Source organism: Micropterus salmoides, unplaced genomic scaffold, assembly GCF_014851395.1.
Source record: "Micropterus salmoides isolate LMB-PRFRI ecotype aquatic unplaced genomic scaffold, ASM1485139v1 Ms_hic_scaffold_2, whole genome shotgun sequence".
NCBI lineage: Eukaryota > Metazoa > Chordata > Actinopteri > Centrarchiformes > Centrarchidae > Micropterus > Micropterus salmoides.
The window spans coordinates 54,318,517-54,331,412 of NW_024041150.1; the positions used below are offsets into that span (position 1 = coordinate 54,318,517).

At 38.6% G+C, this 12,896-nt stretch overlaps 1 protein-coding gene across 1 annotated transcript; it reads left to right on the forward strand.

Annotated features, from left to right (window-relative positions):
• Positions 1–4,695: 4,695 nt before the first annotated feature.
• On the forward strand, positions 4,696–6,925 carry LOC119912755 (homeobox protein Nkx-2.2a-like). Its single transcript, XM_038732044.1, has 2 exons — positions 4,696–5,032; positions 5,738–6,925. Exons 1-2 carry the CDS (start codon positions 4,816–4,818, stop codon positions 6,283–6,285), a joined length of 765 nt encoding a protein of 254 aa, XP_038587972.1. The 5' UTR covers positions 4,696–4,815; the 3' UTR covers positions 6,286–6,925.
• The last annotated feature ends 5,971 nt before the right edge of the window (positions 6,926–12,896 follow it).

The following is a 12,896-nucleotide window of genomic DNA, read 5'->3' on the forward strand; positions in this document are numbered from 1 at the left end:
GTTAGCAGCAAGATCCAGAAAGCTCAGTTCTTTTTAAGAATTTTTAGTGATCCAAACACTACATTTTCCCACTGCAATACAAATTGAGGGTAATATGGGCAACATAAATTGTGACACGCTCAAAGTTTCTTGGTTTGTGGTAAGACCTCTTAATGGAGAGATGATCAGTGAAAGCTCAGCTGTCTAGTGGTTCTCAAAGTGGGGTCCTGGGACCCCCAAGGGTCCTTGAGAAGGTTACAGGGTGTCCCCACCAAAAAGAGGCATATTATTTTCACTTTAATTCCATCTATAAATAATATAATGGCAGAATGTCTAAATATTTTGATCAAGGGTTTTATACACTTCCTGCAATAAAACATCTAAAAGCAAAAATCCTATCAGATGGTGGTCTGTGGTCTAATTTGAAGCAATTTAGGGTCCTTGATGTGAAAACATTTGGGGAACCAGTGGTTTAACTCTAAATGTGGTGAAATATATTTTTAGATAGTGACCTAAAACTTTATTTTAGGTCTGTAAATACCAATAATTTCTAAGTGAGAAACAAGCGAATTTTCCTAGAAAGAACCGTGATTTATTTATTTTTTATTTTATTTTTTTTGTTCAAACAATGTTTAGGAAATTATTAGAGAATAGAAGACCCCCCCAAAATAAACAAAATTAAACAGAAAAGAAAAGATAAATTTAATATGAGTTACATGTGAAACCTATTCAAATAACAAAATTAGATTAACAATACATTTACGTACATATAGCCTTCGTCTACATATGTATTATTGGTGCTTGTTGTATTTTATGATGTAAGGCGACCTAAAGTATCATGAAAAGCATCATCAAATAAAATGTTTTATTAATTATTTATATACATACCACACTTCTGTCTGAACCTTTCAGTGAACCTTGAAGATTGTGGAAAAATCAGCCAACACATCTGATTTCTGGTCATATTTTGTTTGTTTGTTTTTTCTCACAATGTTTCATGAGTTTATTGAAAGGTTATGAAATATGTTTTATGATTTAACTGCAGTGGCTTATCTACAAACCTCTGAATGTTTTTCTCTGGTGGCTGGAAGGCTGCGCTGCGGTTCCTCGGTCTGACAGCAGGGGGCAGTGTGAGCTCAGAGACAGAGGGTCAGGTAGGTTGACAGTTGGACACATTAATGTCTATTTGAAGTTGCAGTCAGTGGGGGTTGGTTGTTTTTCCTCTAAAAATGTCAGATAAAAACGTAACTAAGATTTGTAATCTCGTTTCACCTATAATTTCCTTTTTATGATTTTAGGATTCAAGAAGTTAAGGCCTAACGCAGGAAAACAGGGTTTACATGATTTTGGAGGCTGTAATTTGCCCGTAATTTATTCAAGTCATAATTAAAAACACTTTTCGATTTTAAGAACTATAAACATAACAAACTTATGAGGTTACAACTGAACCTGGGTCTCATAAATAAAGCTTTTTTGATTTATATTTATAGTGTTTTGTATTTGTTTAAATTGTATTAATCTATATGTTTTAATTTTCGTTTTATTGTCACTTTCATGTAATTAGATTATTTTTTATTTGTATTATCCAGTTTATGAGGCTTCAATTGAACCTTTGTTATTTTCATTTCGTTTGTATATTATTTTTAATTTAGTCTACCTTACACTAGTTTGTGTGTTTTATATTTTATAATATTTTCTTATTTTTTTTGGGGGGGGGGGGGTCGATTTATTTTCATTTTACTTTTTAGATAATTTTTTATTCTATTATATCTTGTTTATTCTAATGTACTTTTTTAAAATAACTTTTTAAATGAACATCGATTTGATTTTGTGTTTTACAGTTTTTATTTAATCATATAAATTTAGGATAAATCAACTCAGGGTAGTTGACTGGCTGGAAATGGGAACTGCTTTATGTGTATGTGTGTGGTCATGAATATAGAAGACAGTCTATTGAAGGTAGCAGTCTGAATACCATGACAACTCCCAGCAGCCTCACATGTATTCACAGCGCTGTGTGTGTGTGTGTGTGTGTCTGTGTCTGTGTCTGTGTGTGTGTGTGTGTGTGTGTGTGTCAGCCAGGCCATTATAAAGTGTTCAGGGGGAATAAATGGGATAAATGTGGAGGCTGTGCGGTCTTTGTGGCTGTCGGCGGGTCGTGTGTTTGTTTGCAGAGTTCGACCACCCAGCAGGATCCAACACACACACACACACACACACACACACACTGCAAGCTTTACTCATTGTCACACGCCCACACAGCAAAGTGGAAACCACAACTTAACCAAACACAAACTCTGATGTAAAGAAATGCTCCCCCAAAAAACTAAAATCCTAAAGTCTGGTATACTATTTCCTATTGAGTCATATTTAGCATTAAAGCATTAAAGCCACTGCTTCAGTAGTCGGGATGATTTGTGCATTAGAATCAAGGAAATGAACATTTCTTGACACAAGTTGAGAGACTTTAAGAGAAAAGAAGGGCTTTTGTTTTTTGCTGTGTATAAACTTACAGCTGACTTCAGCACATCTGATGTGTAAACTACAAACCACACAATCATAAAACACACAAACCTGAAACACATGAACTATGTGTGGCTGTACTGACTTGGCAGTGGTGCTTTGAGCTTCATGCTAACACATCTTAGTTGTTAGAATGCTAACATTTGCTAAGAAGCACTAAACAGCTGAGGCTGATGGGAATATCATGGGTTTGGCAGGCATTTGAGCATTTACAATAAATCATCTGACCTGATTATAGTTGTTTATAGATTATAGATCATGAGAGGTTAAAGGTGTCACTTCTAGATTTTATAAACAAAATGAATGCATTGAATACCCCAGACTGTTTGTGTAGCTTCTTACACTGAGTTCTGATGTGCACACGAGACATGCCACTAGCGATAACTGTATTTAATAATAATTAATAATAATTAATGTAATTCCAAAACCCAAAACAAATTCAAAGCTGTACAGAGCTGTGGCTGAATGTCCCTCCAGGTCATTTTGTTAAAACTCAGTTGTTTTAACAAACAAGTAAAATAATACTTCAGCACTTAATAGAGTGCACAATACATTTCTTTTAATTTGTATTTCTTTATAATCTGTTGTTCTGTGTATGAGTGTAAATTTCCTTGTTGTTTCATATACTATTTCACTCAACCCCACAACCCTGTACACAGGATGAGCGGTGGATATTTCACTTAACTGTTTAGTTAATAATCATCTATAAAAACAAGATCAGAACAACAAATCCTGGAACTATCCCTGTCTCCCAATAACTGTACACACACTATTAATTATGTTTTTGTTAAATCAGTTTTGGACCAAACTGACACACTTCACACCTGACTTTGAAAAAAGTGTCTCTTTAAATGGAAGGAGTCATTCATTGAGAAGGACACAATAATAAGAGCATTGTGAAGTTAAAGAAGTGCAAGAATAGTAATTTTTAAGAGCAAATATCTTCACTTGTCATGGCAGGAAAAGCACATGTGTAGCTAATAATATTAATGGTGGAGCCAGCGTGCAAAACACCAGGACCCTGAAAGTGAAGCAGCTAAATTGAGCTCAGCCATCATTCGTTTTATTATTTTTATTGACTGTGTTTTTTCTGCTGTGATACGTCAAAATGTCTTCTGTGAAAAAGGGCAGATTTCATAGCCCACTGATTAAGTATCTATCAGAGCTAAACTAGTAATGAAGAACTGTGTTGATGGGGCAAAACTGATTTAGCTTGTGGGACAATAAAGATGTGCATTGATCTTGTGTGTCCCTCAGCTGGTGTGTTAAAACACTTTGACTCTTCATCTGCCGCTTGAGTTAATCCTCACAACAAACAGTCAAACACACTCAAACAATCTTCTGACTTCGGTGTGATGATCAAATTAAATGTTGGCAGTTCTGTCTGCACTGTGAATAAATTGTTAAAAAAAAATCTGTATGAAGTTTATTATAATTATGAAATAGTGTCTTTATGCATTTTAAGATGTAAATACACAGGGCTGCAGAAGCCACTGAGGCTGTTTACTGATTTATGGATTTTATTGTAAATATGTAATGAATATTAATAAATTAGAGAGATTGTTTATTCAACTTAATGTCATAAAATTACACCGAAATGAAATGTCGGTGTATTTACGTATATTTAGGGCTATACAATGGTGTCTTTTTGTCATTTATTTATTTTTTCATTTTTTGAGTAATTCAACTTTTTGATTGTGATTTTATTACAAATGCGTGTCAGTAAATATTAATACTTTTCAGCTTTGTAAATCAATTTCATATTGCATTAATAGATCTCATATCACAGACGAAACAACACTAATAGGCCTGTTTATCTTTAATTATCGTGCGTTTTAAAAGCTTTATGTGGAGTTTCAGACACACTGAAGACTTAAACTGGAAGCGGATCGTGACTCTAAAATATGTAAATGAATCCCTTATTTCTCTCTAATCCTCCATCATTAAACATCCTCCTCCTCCTCCTCCTCCTCCCTGAAGCTTCAGCATCTCTGCGCTGCTGGGTTTTTTTTTCTTCACACCCTCAACCACTTGACCCGCCTCCGTCCTTTTTAATGGCCTGGTTTTGTGCACGCCAGTCATTAAAAAGGACGGAGGACACATGCACTCTCTTAATGTCTGTCCTCATGTATTTTTCATGCTGTTAACTCCTCTCCGGTTGGCCCGTGCCGCTCCGGGCTCCGTTTAACGGCATTCATGGACCCAAACCCTCGGCTGTCCGTCCCTCTGTAACGGGCTGCAGCGGGTGAACCATCCTGGACACAAACCTGGGACGTTTTGCTTTTTCTTCTGTCGCTGCTTTTCCCAGGCGTCATGTCTTTTGGCACCAACATAAAAGCTGGCTTCTCCGTGCGGGACATCCTGGATCTGCCAAACCCGAACGCGAGATGCGGCTCCGGGACCGAGGAGACCGAGGAAGACGAGACCGAGGAGGCCTCCGCGGAGGTTTCAGGGTCGGAAAACGCGAGTTTGTGCGAGCGCGGAAGCTTCGGCAGGTGGAGCCGCGGATCCGGTAACCTGCACTTCTCCTGTGAGGAGACTTGATTTTAAAAATACAAATTTGACTGTTAGTTTATCACATGATTTATATTCATGCATCAGTTCATGTTGACCTCATTTCTGACTCTTCTCTGTTTGTGCGTAATTAGGCAACACAATTAGTAGCCTAGTCAGCTCAAACTACTTTGTCTTAAATCTATCTTCAGGTTTACTGCTAAAATTATAAAAGTGACATAATTTAGTCCTCATTTCTGGCCAGAAAGTTAGTTTCCTTCTTGTCCTTATCGCTTTTAGGTTGTATTGTTGTTTTCTCGGTTATTAAATCGGGGCCATGGCCTATTAAACTCAGTACAGTTGCTGCCGATGTTTAGTTTTGGCCTCTTTTGAAGGCATCAAGTGGGGAGCTGTCCAATCATTCAGATTTTTAAGTTCAACATGCGTGTGAATCATTGCTCCCCACTTGATGCCCTTGAATGTGGCTTATTTCCAGAGCAGCTTCAGAATATTTCTGCGGAAGTAGACAGGCTACAGTTTGAAACGAAATAAAAACATGCTGAGCTGGGGCTGTTTGTTCTAGCTTCACCAATGGAAACGTTAATATGTTTCCGCTGGAAAGCAGAACAATCATTTCAGTCTTTTTGTTGTTTTAAATAAATCACTTGTTCCAAACTGTGTTTTGGAGTAATCCAAGTAGCCAGCTGAAAGTAATCAGATTACTTGTTTCGTCTCCCTGCAGTACACGGTCTGTCCTTAGAGGCCCATACCGAGTCCAAATCTCCCGAGCTCTTCACGGACGAGTCTCCGGACGCAGAGGGAGACCCGGCGCGCAGCGCGTCGCAGAAGAGCCGCAGCAGGAAGCGGCGGGTGCTCTTCTCCAAAGCGCAGACCTTGGAGCTGGAGCGCCGCTTCCGGCAGCAGCGCTACCTCTCCGCCCCGGAGAGGGAACACCTGGCCGGGCTGATCCGCCTCACCCCGAACCAGGTGAAGATCTGGTTCCAGAACCACCGCTACAAGATGAAGCGGGCCAGGGTCGAGCACAGCTTGGAGGCGCTGCAGCTGCTGCCGGCCCGTCGGGTCGCCATCCCGGTTCTGGTGCGGGACGGGAAGCCCTGCGACCGAATCATAGCGGGGGACCTGGAGACGACTCTAAGGTCCGGTCTGAGCCTGCCTCTGTGTGCCTATTCCCCGCTGCTGCATCCCGCTTATGGCCCGGGGCACCCCGGGATGCCGCAGCAGCACGCAGGAGTGCAGCAGCTGGCGCACATGTACCACTGGAGCTGGTGAAGCCCGAGACAAACTTTCATGGATACAATTCATAAGACGTCCACGTTACAACCTGGTGTTCGCCTTAAAATTATTGTTTTTCTTCGCAGAATCGGCTCTTTTTTGAATGGAGTTTGGTAAATATCAGGATCTGTATTTCACAGAAAGATAATAAAGGATGTGTCTTGAAACAAGGCAAAACAAAACAAGAAAATTTAAATCTTAAAGTTGAAGCACAAGTACTTATATTCTATCAATTTTCCCTGTCGGTTTCTGTTTTCAACCTTTCATCCAGATTGTAGGACATTTACTCCTGTAATGGCGAAATTCCCTAAAAAAAGATCCTTTCATATCTGGCACAACCTGGAGAAGTTGCTGTTTTTCATTTTTATCACACAAAAGCTTTTCCCCTCTCCCGACGCGCAAAACGTCTAAAACTACAGAGCTTGTTGTTTAATACGTGAAAGAAAAAGAATGAAGTGGAACTGATGGTCAAACAGATCAAACCAAACGTTTTCCTGTTGTTGTTGTTGTTGTTGTTGTTATCGTTGTGTTTTTCTGCAAAAGTGTCACTTTTATCTCGCGACTGTTTCCGTGAGTTTTATAAATCTATTTATATGTTGACCGGTGAGTTGTTTTGTAATAAGCTGGATATTTATGATGGTGAATAAAAGTTGAAGCAGGTGTGAGTGATTTGATTTCAACCTGTAGGCTATGGAATATGAATATTAACCTTCTGTTCAGGTATTATATTCTTTTAAATCATAAATGCACAATAGCTATGCAGGCTGTTTATAATTTATTTCATGCACACGTCTTTCTGTCATCATCAACTTCAAAGTGCTGCAGAATTTGAAACATAATAAAAGAGACTCTGAATACAAGATATTCATAATCATCATCCAATATCCAATAATAATTAATAATTATGATGTAGACATAAACTCACTATAATCATTATGTCAGAATTACTCATACATACAAATACAAGATTCAATTTCATGTCATGTTTCTATAATATTTCTAACTCATAGGGTCTATATTGATCATGTGTTTCCTGTGGGGGATTCTGGTGAATGTGGACAGTTAAATAACTGACATAATATTTTTCTATAAAAGAAAAATAAAGGGCTCACAAAGCTCAAAGAAAGAAATGGTAAGCAATTAAAAGTAATGTTTTAGGAATAATACACTATTACTAAAATGCTTTTCCCTAAAACTATTCGAAAGGTTAATGGAGTTGGTACATTTGCAGATTATGTTTCTTAGAAAAAACTGCTATAATGTAGCCAAAGTCTGTGAACTTAACATGTCTTTATTACATGTCTGCAGTGATTTTATAGTGATCTTCTTTTTTATTTTTCACCGTCTGTCGTTTCTTCTCTAAGTAATAAACATCAGAATCAGCAGCAGCATTTAATCGAGCGGTTTCTAACCTGAGGATTTCATTGAGATTAAAGTCAAAGCTGGATCACTGACTGGGAAAATTGGACAACAAAAAACTCAAGTTCACTTTGTGGCAATTTCTTTGTGGTGATTTGATTACTGATCATTTTGATTTGGAATATGAGAATTTAAACTAAAGCACAATGTCAAGTGATAAAGTCTCTTATCAAAGTGAGTGAGTCATAATCTACTTCAGACAGGCGTCCATTAATCCACTTTTATGATGCATATTCTTATTTAATTTGTGTTTTATCAAATTACCTCACAGCAAACCCGGGGCCATCATGTTTTTAAGGAATTATGTGAACAATGCAGAGAGAAAAGGACGAGCTTGGGTCTGACATTAACCCAAACAGGTAAATCTTGAAGGAAATACTTAAAGATTTTGTAAAATGATTCACTTTATTGCAGAAAATTAGATGAGAAGATTGACACCACTATCATGTCTGTCCATTAAATATGAAGCTACAGATGATTATCATAAAGACTGGAAATGGGAGAAAATTCCAGCATGGCTCTGTCCAAAGGTGACAGATCTGCCCACCAGTGCTCTAAAGCCGTGTAGTGCGGCTCTTAACCACCAGACAAGTTTCTTTGGCTTTTGTACAAATTAAACAAACAAGATATAGATAATAATAATAATAATTGAGCCCCATTTTCAACCAAAAAGTAAATAATATAATAAATACTAAATGGACTCATCTCAGGAACTAAAGAACAAGACATCACAGTTTGTGTTTCTAGCACATTCTGGTGTTTGAGTTGGATGCAATGAACAAATGAAGAGAAAAAAGATGCAGAAGAAGAAGATTGAATTCTCTGCGGTGGTTATTCATTTCTGCTTTAGAACAAAACCGCCCTGAAACAATTATTAAGTTAAGTTTCCATTCGGGAAGCTGACATCTAAACACACAATGAAAAACAACAAGAAATGTCTGACCCTCGTCCTAAAACCAATACCAGAGTACTTCTCTTGCTTCACCAATCAGATGGCAGATTTATTTGAAACTACTTCTCCTCTGAGCATGAAATATTATGCTCCCTGGAAGTAAATTTAGTTCCTGGTTCCTCAATAAGGTTCTTGGTCCCCTGGGAAAGTTCTTCCAGTGAAAACACACCTAAGCGTTCGAAGTGCGAGTACAAATAAACTTTATTTATGTAGCACTTATCAAAACAAAGTTACAAAGTGCTCAAACATGGTCAAACAAAGTAGGTGGTGTTTTGTTACTTTCGGAAAGACCCGGTGTTTCCACCTGTTTCCAGTCTTTGAGCTGTGCTAAGCTAGCTGGCTCCAGCTTCATGCTCATCTGAAAGATGTCCTTCATAAAAGAGTTGAACTAACATTTGGGCTGAATGTTTTCTGTTTAAACATGTTACAGGATTAAAACATCTCTCCTGCAGCAGACGACTTCATTCAGACAACCGGCTATTTACTGTGTTGTGACAAAGGAAAGAAAGACCCCCCTGTGTGTGTGTGTTGGGGGGGGGGGGGGGGGTCTCTGTATTCAGAGGTGTCAGAGGTCAGCTCATCTCAGAGGGATGATGTCACAGGAGGAGGGGGTCGCAGCTTTGAGACAGTTATAATGTGTCACCTGCTGCTATGAAAGAGGAGAAGAAGAAGAAAAGCAGATCCAGCTTTGGAGTTTAAAGGACGAGTGCAGAGTTTTTAGCATGTTTCACTCATACATACTGCAGACTCTGCTGATTTTCTTAGAGAAAAGACTAAACCCAGGAGTGAGTGTATCTCCCAACCTGTTCTGTGTGTTATCAAAGCCTGAAATCTCTTCTTCCTCTTCTTGAGCAATACAGCTCAATTGTCCAAAAACTATTAAAAACACATCAGTGAGCAGCTGTACTGAGCCTTTTTAAAATAAAACTCTATATTTGTAAATATTTAAAGCCTTTAGTAAGAACCAAGGGTTCCAGGCTGAGAGCCACTGACAGGAAATCATAAAGAATTGAGAGACAGACTGAGATGTTTTTGGTTTTGGTCTTAAAATAGCGCCAGACTCATCCTTTAATGTGCATTCACACCTGTATTAGACATTTAAACATGTTCAGCAGGAGGACTAATATTTTTATACAATTTAATATAATATTTACAGTGGAGTGGTGAATACATTTTATATATAGGAGGCAAACAGAATGAAAGTACACAGAGGTTTAAATAGATGTTCCAGTGTTTAACCCCAGTTTGTATATTACGTCACAGCAGCAGTCACAGTAAAGTCTACAAAAACACTGGTTTGGTGCTTTCTTATTTTATTTTTACATTATTTTCCTCTACAATACATGTCATTCGATGTTATAAATGTAAATTATCAGTATATTGTACAATTTAATTTCATTAAGAACATTTCTTCTCTTATTTTACATTTCATTAATCACACAAACCAACATTATTTTATTTGACTTCATGTCATTTCTTCTCGTTTGTCTCATCTCTCACTAAATTCTGAATATTCATTATATATGCCATCATTTCTGTATGTGTATATATTTATGTATTGTGTTGTCCATTTCAGCCCTGGCTTTGTTCAATACTTTTTATTTAAGGTTTGTGTAGTTTATAGATACATCATTTTTATTTTAGACTCAACATTTATTTTGAAATGCAGCAGACGTCATACGTCATGCCGTCAGCAGGTGGCAGCAAAAGCTTGATCAAAACGTGCTTTTACCACAAACACACACACACACACACACACACACACACACCTAACCCTTAACCATGACAACTAAATGACCCAAACCTTCACCGAACTAAAACCTTATTCTATTCTTACCCTAAAAACACGTGTTTAAAGGGCCATAATGTCCTCACTCCCAGGGTCTAAAACTGTAATTGGTCCTGACAATTACAGACACACAAATTTCTGTAAAATATGTGTTTCAATAATCATCAGGTGATTCTTTGTTCTGCATGTTTTTTCCTGCCATTGGATTTAAAATGGACGGGCTGAAACAGGAAATAGTGGTTATGTTTGTGACAATACACACATTGAGGCTGAGGTCAATCAAAAAAATTGCTCCAGAATTCATAAAGGGCTTAAACCAACTTTAGCAACATGCGCACTTACAGAAAAGTCGACCTGAGAAGAGCTCTAAGCAGGTAATCAGTTCCTGAGCCTTTAACCTGTCAGTCTGGTTCAGTGAAGTTCAAATGAACTGTTCCACGATGTCTCAAACCGTGGAGTCGTCAGACGACACGTCGAGAGTCATCCACATAGATTAACACCCCTAACAATGACCTAACGTGACTGCAGCTTTAGTCTCTAAATGCTTTCTGACTTCCTGTCTGTGGCTCTCAGCTCTGATCCCATTGGTTCCTACTGAAGATGTAAATCTTTAAAAACACAGATATGAAGTTTTATGTTTAAAAGCTCTGTAATTTCCTAAAACAGCTGCTCACTGTAGTTTCTATCAAACAAACAAGAGGCAATAGGGCATTAGTTGGGGACTGTTTTCAGTGGCGGATGAATCCACATGTGGCGCTCTAGTGAGTGTTTGGTGCAGCAGGACGGCGTATGGGGGACTGAGTCAGAATAAAATACAGTGTGTGTGTTCATGTAGATGGAGGAACATGTGACCCAGTGCAGCAGTGAGGCTCACTGATGGGGTTTAATAGTTTCTGGACAACAATGGAGCTGTATGGCTCAGAGGAAGAAGACACATCAGGCTGTGAATCACACACAGGACTTTTCATGGGATTTGTTGAAATTTGTTGAAACAATTTAGAATATCATCAGATTGTTCCTTTAATCAGTCAGGTGTGATTCACTGTAGTGAATATGAACAACAACAAACAGGAGTTTATTTATACTGTCACTATGCAGTTTCATAAATGCTGAAATGGAGGAGCAGAGAAGTGTGTAACACTCTGTCTCCTTAAGGGGGCGTTCAAGTTGAAATGTCCGACTGGAAACTGGGAAAATCCAACTTCATGTGTCAAATGCAGCATTATTACCTGCTGTTCTGACTCTGCCTGCCTGGATCAAGTAAAACTGAACTTGGTCTTATATTTCCTGTCTCTGAGTCGTGCGAACGGCTTCACCACTGCCAGTTTCCCCTGAAACATGACAGTTACAAATAAACTATATTTACATTCGTACTGCGTTGCACACATTGGCCACACTGTGTGTTTGCGAGAACGACATGTTTCACCACATGAAAAGAAGAAGAAAGTTGAGCGTGAGAAGATTGTTACTTAATGTTTGCAATGATGCAACTTGTTTTCTTCAGATAGTGTTTATTAGAAAACAGACAGGATCCATGGTGATGTTTGACAGCACACATAAACAGACAGGTGAAGAGTCAAACTCCTCTCCCACCAGAATCTGACTCCTGATGTCCATGGTGCAATATGGTGATACTCAGGGGTGTAGGTATAGAGAGTGCAGACAGTGCAGCTGCACTGGGGCCGGCACTATACTAGGGGGCCCTAGATGGGAGCGGCCCCACCGAGTTACGAGCTGGTCTTTGTCAGTTACATGGTAAAAATGAATGGATTTCATCAATCAATAGTAAACACCCATCACACCTCAACCCATATTTTTCAACAGTGATTAAGCACTATATATACATTCATATGTGCATTTCCCTCTTTGCCGACGGACTGCTGTGAGTAGTTTTACCCACAAAAGTCTGTAGCAAGCAGTAGGTTATCATGTATAAACAGGTATTTGTGTCACATAACCCACATATACAGTGATGATTGCTGGGGAATACTTAATCGAAAGCCCAATTTTAAGTTTATATTTAATCATGTGACAAGAAGACAAAAGTCCAGAAATGGTTGAAACACAAAATCTGACCTGTAGACTAGCAGAGCACACGTGCAAGCTACATAAAAGTTGTTTCAAGAAGAGACAGGAAGAGAGGGTCACAAAGCTCCCAGATTAGATTGTTTTGGATTACCGAGGACATTGTCAAAGATTTCTCTCAATGCAGGCTCGTCGGATGCCTTTCAAATAGGTGAGTAACTTTACAAGTGCTTTTTCAGTGGCTTTGGTGAGGCTACCGTGCCGCTGTTTTAAAGGCTGATATCATTTTGGGTAAGCTCGCCGCTGAGTAGGCCTACCTGTTTAATTTTGTGGATGTGCTTGTGGGTATTAAACTGTGTGTGCGCCGTAGCTGGCCTGTTTTCAGGATATGTGTTTTTTAGTATGCCACTTTTCTTTCTTATT

Excerpts from the sequence above, each read along its gene's own strand:
- LOC119912755 (XM_038732044.1), top strand. The coding sequence starts at position 4,816 with ATGTCTTTTGGCACCAACATAAAAGCTGGCTTCTCCGTGCGGGACATC. Across the intron at positions 5,033-5,737 it reads CGGTAACCTGCACTTCTCCT|TACACGGTCTGTCCTTAGAG; the intron begins GTGAGGAGACTT and ends GTCTCCCTGCAG.